Below are 17,205 nucleotides of genomic sequence, written 5' to 3'. Positions count from 1 at the left end.
TCATCCACCACTATGTCTGTAAATTCCTGCAACATCTACTAAATTTCTAGGGGTAAATCTGATACCTCTGTATGCAACAGTACCATTCCTGCTCTTCTTACAACTACATAACTGACCTCGCTATCCTCAACTTGTTTCAGAAACTGTTTTTTGCTGACCAACAATGCTCTTGGCTCACTTGTTCCTGCTGTTCCTTCCTCCTTGATGGGCACAAGCGTGTGTTTGATTCCATCCTTGACAAACTTATAGTAGTTTGTCAATCCATCATGTACCACCTTTCTGTCGTACTGCCATGGCTTGCCTAGCAGTATGTGACATACATCCATTAGCATGATGTCACAAATGACCTTATCCTTATATTTGCCTATTTGAAACTCCACCTCGCATTGTTCATCCACCAGCAACTGATGGCCTTTTTGCAGCCATGAAACTTTGTAAGGGGTGGGATGTTTCAATCGCTTCAATTCCAACTTTTCCACCATCTCTATGGCCACCAAGTTATCTGTACTACCGCTGTCAATAATTAACTTACAGCACTTACCGTGTGACTTACAAACCATTCGAAACAAAGCCTTCTGCTGAGTTTGTTCGGTGGTTTCTTTTGCTGGTTTTAACAACACCTTGTTCAACACCAGGGCTTCCCCTGTTTCTAGAGCATTCTCTGCTTCTTGGGGAGGTGCCTCTGCTTCTTCTGGTTGTGCGACATACGCACCCCTCTATCCAGCTTGGTCTACCTCAGGACACTCAAATGATCTGTGTCCCCACTTATGACACCTGTAACATTGGTAACCAGCTCCTCTGCCTCGGCCATTTCCCCTGCCTCGCTGATATGGCCTACCACCTTTCGCATTATCACCTTTATCTGCTGATCTGAAAGCTTTAGAACTGTTGCCTTCCTCATTACTACTAGCAGTCCGCCCTCTGCCATATGACTGGCCTTTTCCTCTACCAGTTCCTCATCCTCTCCTGGCATTTTGCTTTCTAGTAATTTTCTCTTCAGCTTTCATAGCACTCTGATACGCTTCTTCAATGTTCTTTGGAGACAGAATACTAATTTCATCTAAAATTTCTAGTCTTAAACCATTTACATACCTAGTTGTCTTCTCCGAGGTATCCTCTGCATAACCGGCCCTTAAGTTCACTCGATAAAACTCCTCAGTGTACTCCCTCACTGTCATTCCCTTGTGTTTCAGATTTTGCACTTGTTTGTGTAGTGCAATCTGATAGTATTTCGGCAAAAATCTACCCTTCAACTTGGCCACCATCTTTGACCAAGTTTTGATCGGAAACTTGTTCAATCTCCTTCTCTCTATTTGGACACTGTCCCACCACAAGGCTATGTGTCCCTTCAACTTCATCGCAACAAACTTAACTCTGCAGTCTTCACTGACCTCCTCACACTTGAAATACTTATCGATCTCACTGATCCAATCCAATAGAACCTCTATGGACAGGCTGCCATCATAATTTGGGAGTTCTGGTTTGGGTTTACTGTTTGCCACTAAGACAGAACTCAACAGTCTCATTTCTTGGCCCTCTCCATCCGATCCATCTGTTGTCTTTTCAGCTTCCTCTTCGTTGTCATCGCCTACCTCTAGATCCCTTCTTCTCCCTGCTTTGACTGCCTCCAAACGGGCAGTAAGAATCCTAATCTCCTCTCTCAGTCCTTCCTCTGCTATCCTCCGAACACCTCTTCCACGACCTCTCCTTCCTACCTCCATTTCTTCAGTCAATTTCAACCTGCTCTGATACCACTATGATGGGACCAGCCCAACACTATTCGGACTAATCAACAATTAAATGATTTAAGTGTGATTTAGCTGTGGATTAGTTTATGATTACCAATGTTCTCGAATTTTTCTGGAAAATGATAGGTGGCATTTATGTGTGCAATCAATACTATGTACTATACCTTGGGTCGTGTTTCTCGCTCCTCGTTTCGCCAAAACTCTTCCTCTATCGTTCATTCAACCATTTATGTTCTTTGCACTTGTTCGCCGAGGGTTTGTTCTGTGTGGTTTTGCTGCTTGTGTATGTAGCTGCGCTGCAACTGCTGGGTGCACCTTCTGGTTTTTCTTGTCCAACAGTGTGACTCTTATATTTTCTTGACTCTTATACTTGCTTGGATAACCTTTGGTCCTGATTCATTGGACAACCAAAAATGGTTTTGCCGCCGCCTGTGTAAGTAGATTTCTGTGCTCTTTTTGCAATTGTTTCAACTGGTCTCTGCTCCACGAGCTCAGGTTTTGGTATGAGGTTGTCTTGCTTGTGAAACTCAGTGAGTTGGCATGCACTCAGGTTTCGAAACAGTGGCACTCTCCGGCCTTCAGCTTCAATGTAGGTAGCCTCTTCTATCCATGATTCAATTTGGCATTTCCATTCTTTTGTTCCTAATGTGGCCGCTCCTTTGTCTCAAATGTTGGTTGGAACTTGAGGGTTAAAGGCTTGTTCTCTGTTCTCTGTCCTATGCCTAACTTATAATTATCTCTTGATATGTCAATTATGAGTAAATAGATTTCTTTTTCATAATAAATCTATTTTTATATAATGATTACGCAATTTAATTTAACTTTTTTAAATAAGGAAAAATTATAAAACTCTATATTTGACATAGACTTGAATTAATCACTAAGTTAAGTCCATCTAGACTAATCATGAAATATATATATAGCCATCAAGGCATTTGTGTTAGTTGCACATCAAAATTAATGTAACAAATGCAATCACTTTGTACAGAATGATTTGATGTATATAGTAAGTATGAAATTTAATATCATTTTATTATCAAATCTTTATCTATCATGTGATAATTTTTATAGTAATTGCACAAGCTATATATTATTTCTCTAAAATTTAGAGTTAAGTTCTCTAAAAATTTAGAGTTTCATTTATAATAAATTTAGAATTATTTTTTTTATTGATTAATGAGCCACTTGCCTTGAGATATACGTTTATTAGAGTATTTTAATTTAATATTTAAAATAAATAAAAAAGTTTTTAAATCATTTTAAAATTTAAATATTTAAAATAAGAAAAATATTTTTAAATGATTTTAAAAATTTATGTGAACTTGCATAATTTTCTTATAAGTTTTTGGGCTTTGAAAAAAATATTAAATAATAAGTAAAATGTTGTTTTACTAATTTATGTTTAATAATATTTTTATTGATTATTTAGAAAGATTATTATGAATAATTTGTCATAATTATTTAAAATATTGTTAAATTATTTTATTAAACTTTTTATTATTTTTATAACTAATAATTACTTTTAAAAAAAAATAAAATGTATCAATATAATAAATACTCTAATAAATTATTAAAATTTTTGATATTTTTATTTCTATTTTTTATAATGTGAAAAAAAACAATTATATTAAAAATGAAAATTTATTTATTTATATTAACAATAAAAAATAATGAAAATTTATCTTTTTAACATATGATACTTTAACACACATCTAAATACATTAAAACAAAATATCTTTAAACAAAATCTCGTGAAAAAACATTTCAAAATTCACTTTTCATTAAAACAAAATATCTTTAAACAAAATCTCCTAGAAAAACATTTCAAAATTCACTTTTCACTTTGTCTATGTCTTCACTTTCCTTTCTTGTTCCAAATAAAAATACTAATTAATTTTAAATAAATATCTAATTATAATTTCTCATTTTTTTTATTTTTTTTAATTTCTATATATTATTATCTTATCATATAACTCTCTAATAAATATAAACATTATTTATTTAAATTTATAATAAATAATATAAATATTATTTATTTAAATTTCTAATAAATAATATAATGCAAATAAATTCTATGTCACTATCTAATAAATAATATAATGTAAATCAGTTCTAAGTCATTATCTAATCAATAATATTAATAAATAGTATAATGTAAGTAAGTTCTAGGTCACTATCTAATAAATAATATAATGTAACCAGGTACTATGTCACTACTCAAATAAAAAAATTGTTTATTAAAATTTCTAATAGATAATATAATATATTTAAAAAAAAAAAAAAATCTAAAAAATTATATAATGTTAGCAGGTACTATGTCACTACTCAAAAAATTAGTATAATGTAAGCAGGTACTATGTCACTACTCAAACATAAAATTGGATTTTCATTAAACATATTTACACTTGTGTTTCACTATTGAATGAGAAAAGTATTTTACCACGATCAACATCATCCCCTTTTATAACATAAAAAGTGATTGATATATCGTATCATATAGTTGAGAAACATACACAACAGTACTCAAACCTAAAGGCAAGCTCTGTGAGAGCTGGTGAAGTCATGGAAGGTTAGCTTCAACGTCCACTGGCAAGCACACCTGCCTGTTAATCATGTTCTTGACATCCAACTTCAACAACAATCTCATGTGCCTCATAATCATTTGATTGACACTGGCCTGTCAGTTTACTAGAATTACAGCAGTTACTGGAAGAACCACTGATCATTTGACTGTTGTTTCCGAGCTTCTCAGATTTACAACAGTTATTGGAAGAACTGCAGCGTTGCTCGAATCTTGAATCGTTGATGTGACTGCTTCCAAGCTGCCTTTTCCCGCCTCTGCAATTCCGGGAGGCACAGAGATCAACTTGAGGAGGATAAGAATTTTGACAGCAGCGATTGGTCCTTGGCTTGACGCAGCCATGATGAATCGAAGATGGGAAATTGCATGCACTGCATTTCACAACGCCACAAGTATCGGCCTCCTGTACTGTATGAGTGCAATCTGCTGATGTTGATGTCTCAATATTCCTGTGTACCTGATGCCTGTTGCCACCACCATGAACATGGTAATAAACATCACCATCATTATCCTTGTGACAGTGACCTCCATCATCACAATCATTATCCTTGTGACAGTGACCTCCGTCATCACAATCTTGGCGATTGCAGACCACATGGCCATAGCGTTTTGCTCCTTTCAAGAGAAGCATACTGTTGAATGTTACAAGCATACCAGTCCCTACATCTGTCAGAACTGCCATCCAGAGGTACACCAAGCCCACACCTGTGAGGACAAAGATAACAACCTTTGTGGCAATGGAGATGGCAACGTTTATGTATATTTTCCTCAATGTCCTTCTGCCAATCTTAATTGCTCCTGCAATTTTTCTGATATCATTAGACATGAGAGCTATATCTGAAGTCTCCATGGCCACGGCCGAACCTGCTACACCCATAGCTATGCCTATGTCAGCTGCAGCTAAAGCTGGGGCATCGTTGATTCCATCGCCTATCATGGCTGTCTTGCCCACAGACTTTAAATCTCCAATAATTCGGACCTTGTCCTGTGGGAGTAGTTGAGAATAAACTTGAATCTGCCCTACCTGAATGTGGGTACAGAGTCAGATGAATGCTTGGAAGCTATTAATGTTATAACAATTGTACAAATCAGTGTAATGTGTGGGAATTTGTTATGATTTTTTACCTGTGTTTCAATGAGAGCAGCTGAGGCGGCTGTATCCCCGGTGAGCATAGCGAGTTGAATTCCTAATTTCTGTATTGGTAACAAACAGAACATCTTATTCATACAGAGCATACTTTCAAACTACTCACTGTGTACACTTGTGCCTTACCGTGTTACTACTATTAAAGGTGGGTGCAAATTAATAAGTGTAAGTGAAACGAAGAAAGAAGATCGTGCTTGCAAAACCAGAATGGAATGTCCGCTTTTTTTTAACTGTTGACTGTGCGTGAAAACTGATGAGTATTTATGCAGCTAAGAATGAAGAGCGAACTTGCCAGGTTGATCTTCAAATGCTGGTTGCATAATATGCAGGTTTGATCTTCGAATCGTGGTTGCATCGTATATGAAAAAGTAATTAAATAATATGTAAATTTGGTTGAAGGGATCATTTTTGAGTTAGAGGTTAATTTTACAGCCGAATACCAATATGATGTGTAAATCTTTCTGTCTGACATCAAACTTGAAATTTTGGTCATGTCTGTCTTAATAAAATATATATATATATAATAACTATACAAAATATTTAAATAATGTAAGTTCATAAAAAAAATGCACATGAAGAAATTGGATCCCTCTTCCCTCATATTAGATCCCTATTTAAGATGGATCTATGGTGTTATTTAATTTAAAAATATATATATAATAAAATTGTGTCTATTATTTAAGAAGGATAAATTAAAGTTATCAATTTAATGGCATACCCAAAATGAACCAAACAAAAAATTCGACCACTCTCTTAACTTAAGAAAGCAACCTAAATCATGAAAACAAGGCAAGATGCTCACTTAGGTGTATAACCCTTAAGTTAAGTGACAAGTTCCTAATGTCATGTATTTAATTATTATTATTATCCAATTTTAAGGTCACAGCCAAGCTAGACACCACATTGATGTATGAGACCCCTTTGTTTGTGGGACAAGGGACCCATGAATTGCTAACTCTACGAAGGCATACATACTCTACCCCCTCTAGTGTATGAGACCTCTTTGTTTTTGGGACAAGGGACCCATCAATTTCTAAGTCATGTTGGTTACACATGTGAATAGAAGAGGTGTTCCCCCTCCTCATGCTCCTCTAACTCTTTTAGTTAGATATTCGCAGTTGTAATGGTAGCATTGGGTTCTGCATTGATAATCATTTTTCTTTTATCTTCTTCTGAATTAGAATATGAGTTAGAGAATCGTTTTTACTCTTTAAGCTCAGCCAACAGTGATTGTTTCAAGAGGCATTCATTAGTGTTGTTCTAAGGGCATTTTTGGAAATCATGTCATTTTCTAGTGTCCTTCTTTAACTTCCCATTACCTTTCTTTTTTTGTGACTTGGGATATTTATATTGAGTTCTATCCTCACTTTATCCCTTGTTCTCTAAGTTAGGGCCTCATTTTCCAAGTTTTTGTGCAGTGTATTTACATTCCCAAACTCTCACTTATTCCTTTGCTTCAATTTTTTCTCAAATTTGATAGCATATCGATAAGTGGTTACTACTCTCCATCTCCATCTGGATGTACCTATGTAGGCCACTATAGTACTTCAAACCGAAGTTCCACTCATAGTCTTTGATACCTAGCTTCGAGCACAAGGTATGGAAAATATTATTGTACTCTCGCACTATCTAGGCTTTCTCTTGGCGCAAAGTTGTCATCTCATGTATGCGGTAGAATTCCTCCTTAAGGGCATAAAAAAAAACAGCCTAAGCAAGGTCTTCATTCAATATGCTAAACATGTCTTCATTGTGTCTCTCTTAGTTACCTTCCCACCAATCTTTGACATGGGGAAGGGCTCTTAGGAGTGTGAAGGTGATATTCTCATTATTGGAAAAAATTTGGACGAAGTAATAGCTCTCTAATAGATTTAACCATTTCTCCAAAGCATTTGTATCTATTTTTCCTTCAAATAATGGGATATCAAAGTTAATGGGAATAAGCAAAATTTTGGAGGGTGTTGATCGCAGCATCAACACTTTGCTATGATTGAGACTCAATCAAATGGATCCCTATATGAATATATCTCCAAGTGGAGCGATGGCTCTAAAATTCAAACGACTAAGTCTCCATCTATATAAGAGAATATCTTCACTTTGCAGCAAACACAAATCCAGATGCAAAAGAACAACCTTATTATATCTAAAGACTAGAGACTCAAAATTGAGACCCAGTGTCTATCTTTGAAGACCATGATCCAAAGTCTAACCTTTGTGATGGGAGAAATCCCAATGCTTATAATTGTGGTTCTATTCCAGATGATCCAAGTGAGATCTAGACCCAACCCTTTCTTCTGATCCAAACCATAGGAAGTTGGACTAGTCATTGAAGCAAGTTACCCAACAATTTATCTAGTAGTAGAACCACTAGCATCTAGCTCCCTATTGCGATCTTTGCTTCTATGGTTTGGGAGAGACAATCTACATGTGAGACACTCATTATATAGAGATTTATTATGGAATGTGTGGAAAGTGATTTCATACTCCATATCAAAAGGAAATGGTGTTGTATGACACAACGGACATTGTGAACTGGCCTATGTTCCTCGTATAACATGCACCCTATTAATAATTGTGTTTCATGTACAACACACAATTTTATTCAAAGCACTCAAAATAATTGAGTCTTCACAGAATCAGAGTTCATTGACACCTGGCTTGACAAGACCAGCATAATTGGGTCTTCATGGCATTGGAATTCGTGGATGGTTGGCTCAACAATGCCCCTTTGGTTAAAAAATTAAATATGCTAGCACAACCATATTAATAAATGTGGTTGATATACGCTCATCAGTGTCATCTTATTTTAACATTAAAATGCTTATCCTACTTATCCTAATTTTTAAAATACTTATCCTACTTACCCATATTCAAGCTTATGCCATTTTCATAATGATGAAAATAGAGACGGTAACTCTCACATGACACCTCCTGCTCAGAAGTGGGTATGTCTCACATGACACCTTCCGCTCAGAAGTGAGTATGATGAGTAGAAAGACTGTTCACTGGATATATGTGAAAAAATGACAATTAAAATAAAGATTCCGCCTGTCTTTTTAATTAAAGAGTTAATTAACTGCAAACAAATAGTAAAGTGAACACGAACAGTCAAATAGTAAAGTGGATAGTATAACCTGAATACTATACCTTGAGCTTATCAAGAGCTTCTGCCGCTTCAGGCCGGCTGTTGTCGGCCACGCTGAAGGCCCCCACAAATTTTTCCTCTGTTCCGACGTATCCGACTTTTGCTCCTCGGATATCCCAGGTGTCTGGTACATCTGCAATATTCCATCTCTCATAATGTTAATTCTTGCAAACAGAGATGAGTTACAGCAAACAATACTAGGGAATGGCGTGATGTGAAATTAGAGGCAAACTTACATTCGGTCCAGCCTAACCGATTTGATAAACGAACATTGCCAATGTAAACTTTATGGTTGTCCACCACTCCGCAGATGCCTTCTCCTTCTAGTATATCGAAATCCTTCACCTCTGCTGATGGCTCTAGGCCTTTCTGTCGACAGTATGATACAATTGCAACGGACATGGGATGACTTGATCTACTTTCAAGGCTTGCTATCCTGCAGCATTCATTCAATACTTCAAAGCTGGCTAAGGTTTCTAGTGGAAAAACATTACTACAGAAACAATTGCAGAGAACGGATATTTCATTGTTAGTTTTCTTAATCGAGTTCCCATGAAACCATAGTATTATGTAATGACTTACCAAGATAGCCACTTCTGCTCATCAATGGTTTCGGAATCAACAAACTTTACATCTACCACCGTGAATATTCCTTCTGTGAGTGTTCCAGTTTTATCAAACGCTATCACCTTAAGCCTCCCCAGGGCTTCCAGATACCTCCCAGCTTTGATGAGGAGGCATGTTTTAGTAGCATGGGCTAATCCACAAGCTGTGGCCACTGGAGTTGAGATAACCAATGCACATGGGCAAGCAGTCACCAGAACAACTAAGGCTTTGTAAACCCATTTGCGAAATCCAAGCGAGTGGTCAATCAAAGGTGCCAATGTCATCGCTATTGCTATCAATACAATAACTGCAGGCAGCCACATGATATAAAATGGAATCAGATGTTTTCTGACTGAATCAGATTGATGAAAGGATTTTCAAAAACGTTACTGGATACAGACCTGGAGTGTAATATTTTGCAAATTTTTGAACGAACTCTTCGGTGGAGGAGCGTTGACTCTGTGCTTCCTCCACAAGCTGCGCCATCCTTGCCATTGTAGATTCTTCGGCCAGAGCCACAGTCTTGACGCTTAAATAACCTGCAATTTTCACCATTTAAGCGTTCAAATTAAATATTCATACCAGGCATTCGACTATCCAAAAGGAATATAATAATGAAACCTTGAAGAATTTTTTTATTGATGATATACATTTTTTTGACATGTTTCCAGTGCTATTTGGCAAACGATGCGCTTTCTTTCACAATTTTGAGAGCTTACTGGTGGAAATAAAACATATTTATGGTACCGGATTACTACGTTTAAGTGTACCTTAATTAATTGATGTACCAAATTATACTTAATAATTAATATATGTTTTAGTTTAAAAAATAGTTAATTTTATTAGAAATTTAAGTGAGAATTTTTTAAATAGTAAATTTGAGTTGTATAATTTATAAAATTGGAATGTTTCAAAAAAAATCCAGAAAAATAAATTTATTTATATATTTAAAAATACATTTTATTTAAAAAAATCACAACATCATCCAAAATTATTTTTATATAATTAACTAACATTAAATTATTTATTAATTAAATTATATTTTTCAAAAAATCACAATATCATCCAAAATAATATTTTCCTTAATAAATCAATATCACATTGCCCTGTTAGTATTATAATTTTAATAGTATGCAAATCATACTGCCTAATTTAGTCAAGATTTAAATGGAAATAAATAACATTATACCATTAATTCTAACTACTTAAACTACCCCTGACAAACTATATATTTTTTAATTTTAAAATACTTAAAACAACATTTTCCAGCTGCTAACAAATGCTCCTGAATGAAAATCACCATGACAATAATCCTGAACTTCATGACTCTTAAATAAGAGTCTCCAGTTCTGAACCTGTAATATGAAACAGGTACACAAATCCATATGCCATAAATTGTAAAACACAATTGGGAAGCTCTTTTCCACCGGTGAGATGCTTTCAAGTTCGATTCTTATAGATGTAGTGTTGGATCTAAACTAACTTCCTGAGTATATAGAACTCTAATCATTTTCAAAATTCAGATGAATTGGAGACGGTCATGGAGAAAAATTAGGATATGGGAGTCATTGTAATTTTCAAGAATTCGGATTCAGATAAAAAAATTCAAAAATTCAGATAAAATGAAATATGTCCTGAAGAACAGTAAAGCTATCGGAGTCATTGTCATTAGAAGGTTACCTGTCAGATTCATGGTACCGGCCCATACGCTTGCTCCCGCTTCTTTCTCAACCGGTAAGGACTCTCCTGTCAAGCTACTTTCATCTACTGAACTGCCTCCAGACACGACAATACCATCTAGAGGTATCACCTCGCCTGCTTTGACAGACAGCACCGTGTTGATGGCCACATCCTTCACAGATAATTTCTCTCCACTTTCTTCAATAACGGCTGTTTGTGAAGCTAAATTCATAACAGACGAAATCTCTGCTCGAGCCTACCATGAAATACCAAATGCCGAATAGAATTGCTGGTAAAATGCCAAACATTCATCTACAGTATCTAATTGTCTTTAAGGGACTGCAACGAAATTAATCTTACCTTGTCACTAGATCTGCTTTCAAGCCATTCGGCCAATGTAAACAGGAAGACAATGGTGCCTCCTTCGAAATAATCCCCCAGCCCAATAGTTCCCACAACTGTTTCAAACCTTACGAGCCTATTTTAGAAAATTACTATATACACCTGCTCCAGATTATTCAGGCTGCCAATATGGCCTAATTTGCTTTAGGGTTTATAACAATTACCTGCAATGAGCATGAGCACATTTATGTCCAGCATGAAATTGCGGATGGCCAAGAAACTCCTTTGCATAATTGGAAGAATACCTACAGCTATGGCTCCCAGAGCCACCCACCGGAGAGGATGGTACAAATAATGGAACAAAGCTATGACAAGGCAAAAACCAGAAGCTAAAGTGTAAGGACTGGGCCATTTTCTCCCACTTTTCCATTGTCCAACCACGCGAACACTCGCATCTAACCTTGCTTGATTCAAAGCCCTAACTGTGCAAAACCATGAAACGATTCCTAATCAATATCTTTAATTTTTCTTTAAATAGCATATCAAATTGTAGATAATATATCTTCTCTATTTCTTCAAGGATCTTATCAGATTTTAAAAATTATAAAATGTAACAGTTATTAGGTATGTGGTTAATTTCCTCAAAAATTTCATAAATTGCAAGAAATATAAACGAAATTTTCCAACAATAAAAAATGAAAAACAATTTCTTAAATTACAGTCTGTACTCAAAAGTATTCATACCTATCTGTGCAGGTTGAATAAGACTCGGATCATGCAGAACAGACACTGTTTTCGAAGGAACATTAACAGAAATTTGTTCAACACCGCTCAGAGGTTGAAGAAGTCTCTCGATTAGAGACACCTCCGATGGACAGCAAATGCCCAAGACGTTAAAAGTTGTTTTACACAACATAGAATCACCAGCTGCGATCTCCGACATTTGTGCATCTCTTCCCATGTCTTATTAGAATTTCTTTGACAGGGCGTGAAAACTCTGCCAAGCAAAAATAAAAGATGCGAGATTAAACAATATATGTATTACTTCCCAGTTAAAACTGACAGATCTGCATGTTTTTGCAGTTTGCTTTGAAAAAGAAAAACATTAACATCATGCCCACTGCATCACATCATTAACCCTGGCATATTAACCAGAAATTAAGCTACTGCAACTGCACTTTCCTAAAGATGTTCGGTAACTTTTCATCCATATTCTGTCATCTGTAACTTTAATCCAAAGTTCTACGATATTAAAAAATTTCAAGTTAAAGTAAATGTTTGATCAATTTAATAATTACATAGCTCGTAGATACTAAATCTCTACCACGCACAACCAAGACCTTGAGCGTGCTGCAACTAATTCAACAACCTTTTCCTACCCAGAACTGTGAACATGTGACAAACTAAGTATGGAAACCATTTCCTACCCCAAGAAAAAGCATGGAAACAAAACCCTAAAATTCCGAATCTTTTGAGAGAATTCTTACTTTCTTTGAAATATCAAAGCATGATTCCTTTCTTGGATGCCGACTATATATAAGAAACCAAATATGGTTTTTAAGTGTTGCTGGGTCAGAGATATTAGAGTGCGTTTATGCTGGGTCACATATTGATGGAAAAACCATCTACTTAAATAATAAAATAATAATAGAATATTGTTATCAAGAACATGAGATTATGCCAAATATGATGGAATAGAGATGTAGCAAATGTAATTTTCATAATTAGCAGTGTAATTTTTACAATTGATTTATAGTCTCATTCTCATGTCATGTAAGTGCAAGTCTCACAACCAGCTTATTTTCTAGAGGCCTCGTAAAATTTAAGCTTTAAAATATGCTAAAACCACCCCACACAGACCAACTAATTTTCTTTGCCTTTCTTTCCTTTAATATATCTTTAAGAAATCTTGAAGAAGTGAAAATAAAGATTCCTGTCCTTTTTTTCTCTGCTGCTCGGCCGGTTACAGTATAGTAATAAATTTGAAAAAAGTTTATGTTGAGATTTTCTGTTTTATTTAATTTAGCAAAAATCTCATGTAGGTGACAACAATAGGATTTGTCGCTATATTAGCTCCATTATTCTTGAGGAGGAGTTCATGCATCCTAAATTTGTTGTGAGAGAATTTATGATTCAGTTTGCTACTCCAGCTATAAAGGAAATGTAAGCCCGTAAAGGAGATAGAGAGTGTAGAAAATAGGGTGAGCTGAGAGTATGTGTGAAGAATTAAATTGTTGTAATCTCTTGTTGAATAATAAGATTGCCGATGCCTCTGTTTGGTGGATGTAGCCCAGATTGGTTGGGTGAACCACGTTAAATCTTTGTGTTATGTTTTTATGATTTTGTATGTGTTGTGTATGCCTTTTATATTTCCGCTGCGCATTGTTTGCTCCAACAATTGGTATTAGAGCATGTTGTGGAGCTGGTACGTGTGACAGAGACGCTGCGGAAGGAGCTTTTTTGTTGGCGCGGTTTTGGCATGGACAGGTGTGCCAATTTTTGAGCTAAAGAAGGGTTGGCGCAGTTTATTCAGTAACAGTCGCGCCCATTGGCGTGGAAGATTCAGGAACAGTCGCGCCAGCGCGCCAGAAAGGGCTATTGGCGCGGAAACGAAAGGGTTAATCGCGCCAATTTCATGCCTTGCGTGGATTTTGTTTCAGGCGCGGATCGTCCGCCGTCGAGGAGCGCCAGGCATTTTTCCCTCTGGTAAAGGAGCGCCAAGCATTTTTCCCTCTAGTAAAACTGCAATTTTTTGTTTTTTGAAATTATAATGACATGGTACGACAGAGGCATTATAGTATAACGTAGAGGCATTAGTTAAATAAGAACTTCATTTATTAAAAGTTGGAATTGGAGATTTTGTTTGTAACAACATGGCAAAAACTCAAAGTGCTCGTTTTGAGATCGAGAAGTTCAATGGCAAAAATAACTTCGAGATCTGGAAAGTGAAGATGCATGATCTACTTGTGCAACAAGGCGTGGCGAAGGCTTTGTTGGGAAAATCCAAACAGCCTTACACCATGACAGATGATGAATGGAGCGAATTGGATGGAAGAGCACTGAGCGGTATTCGACTGTGTTTGGCGGATGATGTTTTGTTTAACATCGTGTTAGAGAAAACTGTTGCTGGTTTGTGGACAAAGTTTGAGAAGCTGTACATGACAAAATCCTTAACCAGTAGGATTCTTCTGAAATGACAATTGTACAGTTTGCGCATGAAGGAAGGTACAACTCTTACTGATCATTTGAATGTCTTTAATACTTTCCTGGTGCAATTAGAAAGTATAGAAGTAACATTTGAATCAGAAGATAAAGCTATAACTTTATTATGCTCGTTGCCCAAGTCATGGGATCATTTTGTTACTTCTATAAGTCTTAGTATATCAGAAACCCTTGAATTTGATGATGTTGTTGGAGCTTTGTTGTCCGAAGAGACAAGGAAGAGGTCAAATTTAGAAACCTCTACATCAGAGAAATGATGGTCAGAGGTCGTTCTAAAGAAAGACGCTCCAGTAAGCACAACGAGTCGCATTCAAAATCGAAAGGGAAGAAGAGTAAAGTAAAGTGTTGGTTTTGTGGCAAATCGGGACATTTGAAAAAGGACTGTTGGAAGAGACAGCAAACATCTAAAGAAGACTCTTCGACAAAGAAGAAAGAAGCAAACACGACAGATACAGGTTCGGCATCCAAGACAGGTATGAGTGATGAAGTGTTATTAGTTGATTTGTCTAATCATGATCAACATTGGCTGTTAGATTCTGGTGCATCAAATCACATGTGCATTCATAGAGAATGGTTTAAAACTTATAAACCAATCAATGATGGAGTAGTTTACATGGGAAATGATGTCACATGTAACATTGTGGGAATTGGAAGCATCCAGCTGAAAATGTTTGATGGGACAAATAAAATTCTAACTGATGTAAGACATGTACCTAAATTAAGAAAAAACCTCATTTCATTAGGAGTACTAGATACTAATGGATATAAAACTTTTATTCAAGGTGGAGTAATGAAAGTTTATAAAGGAATTTTACTAGTAATGAAAGCAAAGAATGTTGGAAATCTTTTTCAATTAGAAGGAAGAACAAAGTTAGATCATGTTTCTACAGTGTCTGAAAACGACAGTAATTCTATTCGTTTATGGCATCAAAGGTTGGGCCATATGAGCGAAAGAGGTTTAAAGATTTTATCTGATCGTAAGTTACTTCCTAATTTAAAGTCTGTTAAGTTAGATTTCTACAAACATTGTCTGTTTGGGAAACAAAGCAAGCAGAAGTTTCAAACTGGAAAACATACTAGTAAGGGAATCCTTGATTATATCCATTCTGATGTTTGGGGTCCATCTCCTACAACCTCATATGGAGGTTCGTCATATTTTGTGTCTTTTATTGATGATTTCTCTAGAAAAGTGTGGGTCTACATGTTAAAGAAGAAGTCTGATGTGTTTACAGTTTTCAAACAGTTTAGAGCATTAGTTGAAAACATCACTGGAAGAACCATTAAATGTTTAAGAACTGACAATGGAGGTGATTTCACTTCAAAGGAATTTGATAATTATTGCAAGGACGTTGGGATCGAAAGACATAAAACCATTGTATATACTCCTCAGCAAAATGGAGTTGTCGAACGCATGAACAGGGCTCTTTTAGAGAGAGCAAGAAGTATGCTGAGTAACGCCAATTTGCAGAAGGAATTGTGGACAGAAGCGATTTCTACAGCTTGCTATTTGATAAATCAATCACCATCAACTGCAATAGGATGCAAAATTCCTCAAGAGGTATGGAAAGGTCATCCTTGTGATTATTCTAAACTGAAAGTTTTTGGTTGTGATGCATATGCTCTAGTTCTGAAACATCAGCGTTCTAAATTAGATCCTAAATCAAAAAGATATATCTTTGTTGGATATGGTGATGGGACTAAGGGATACAGATTGGGGGATCCTACTACTCACAAGATCATCATTAACAGAGATGTTAAAGTTAATGAATCCTCACTTGAAAATCCAAATGTAGATGATAAATTGAAACAGGATAATGTATCTAAGCTTCAACACATTCAGTTTGAAACCAATCCAAACACTGATGATAGCCAAGATGAACATGGTTCAGATGCAAGTCATGAACCAGTTTCAAATATAGATCATGAACAAGTTTCAGATATAGATCATGAACATGTTTCAGATGCAGATCATGAAGAAGTTCCTACAGATAATAATCAGCAAATTGTGGAAGTACCAGAAACATCTTTAAGGAGGTCCACGAGAATCAAACGTCCTCCTAAAAGGTATGATGATTATGTTACTTCAGTTGCTTTAACCGCTAACGATGATGAACCTTTGTGCTATCAGGAAGCTGTAGAAGGTTCTAAAAGTGAAAAGTGGAAAGAAGCTATGAAGGACGAGATGATGGCATTAGACAAGAATGGCACATGGGATCTGGTAGAACTTCCTAAAGACAGAAAAACTGTGGGATGTAAATGGGTTTACAAATTGAAAAGGGGTGTTGATGATACAGAGGACAGGTACAAAGCAAGGCTAGTTGCAAAAGGTTTTTCTCAGAAAGCAAGCATTGATTTTCATGAGATATTTTCACCAGTTGTAAAAATTGTTTCAATTCGAATTGTATTAGCATTAGTTGCTTTACTTGATTTAGAATTACAACAACTAGATGTTAAAACTGCATTTTTACATGGAGATTTAGATGAGGAGATTTACATGGAACAACCGGAAGGGTTTGTTCAAAATCGCAACAAGAAATTTGTCTGCAGGCTCAAGAAATCATTGTATGGTCTGAAGCAGTCGCCTCGACAATGGTACAAGAAATTTGATTCTTTCATGATGAGTCAAAATTATATAAGAAGTGAATATGATCATTGTGTTTACTTTAAGAAATTAAGTAATGGCATGTTCATTATCTTAGTGTTGTATGTTGACGATATGCTTTTAGCAAGCAAAAGC

The 17,205-nt window shown here is 35.8% G+C and overlaps 1 protein-coding gene across 3 annotated transcripts; it reads right to left on the bottom strand.

Moving 5' to 3' along the window:
• Positions 1-4,126: 4,126 nt before the first annotated feature.
• Positions 4,127-12,843, bottom strand: LOC149177435 (putative inactive cadmium/zinc-transporting ATPase HMA3). Of its 3 annotated transcripts, none has more exons than XM_089420132.1 (11): positions 12,734-12,843; positions 11,991-12,243; positions 11,471-11,728; positions 11,265-11,362; positions 10,905-11,160; positions 9,626-9,763; positions 9,201-9,531; positions 8,855-9,054; positions 8,621-8,751; positions 5,455-5,523; positions 4,127-5,353 (listed from the first exon to the last, which is right to left on the bottom strand). In XM_089420132.1, exons 2-11 carry the CDS (start codon positions 12,205-12,207, stop codon positions 4,355-4,357), a joined length of 2,697 nt encoding a protein of 898 aa, XP_089276258.1. In that variant the 5' UTR covers positions 12,208-12,243; positions 12,734-12,843; the 3' UTR covers positions 4,127-4,354. The 3 variants fall into 3 exon arrangements, with proteins under 3 accessions (XP_089276258.1, XP_089276260.1, XP_089276259.1); XM_089420134.1 differs by lacking the exon at positions 12,734-12,843 and adding an exon at positions 12,545-12,660; XM_089420133.1 differs by lacking the exon at positions 12,734-12,843 and having other exon boundaries at positions 11,991-12,527.
• Positions 12,844-17,205: the final 4,362 nt, after the last annotated feature.

The sequence above is a fragment of the Pinus tabuliformis genome, chromosome 4_1 (genome assembly GCF_031772625.1).
Source record: "Pinus tabuliformis cultivar Carrire ecotype Pingquan chromosome 4_1, CPIR1, whole genome shotgun sequence".
NCBI classification, from domain to species: domain Eukaryota; kingdom Viridiplantae; phylum Streptophyta; class Pinopsida; order Pinales; family Pinaceae; genus Pinus; species Pinus tabuliformis.
Note: the sequence above shows the minus strand (reverse complement) of the source record. Positions and strands in the feature narration are given on the sequence as shown.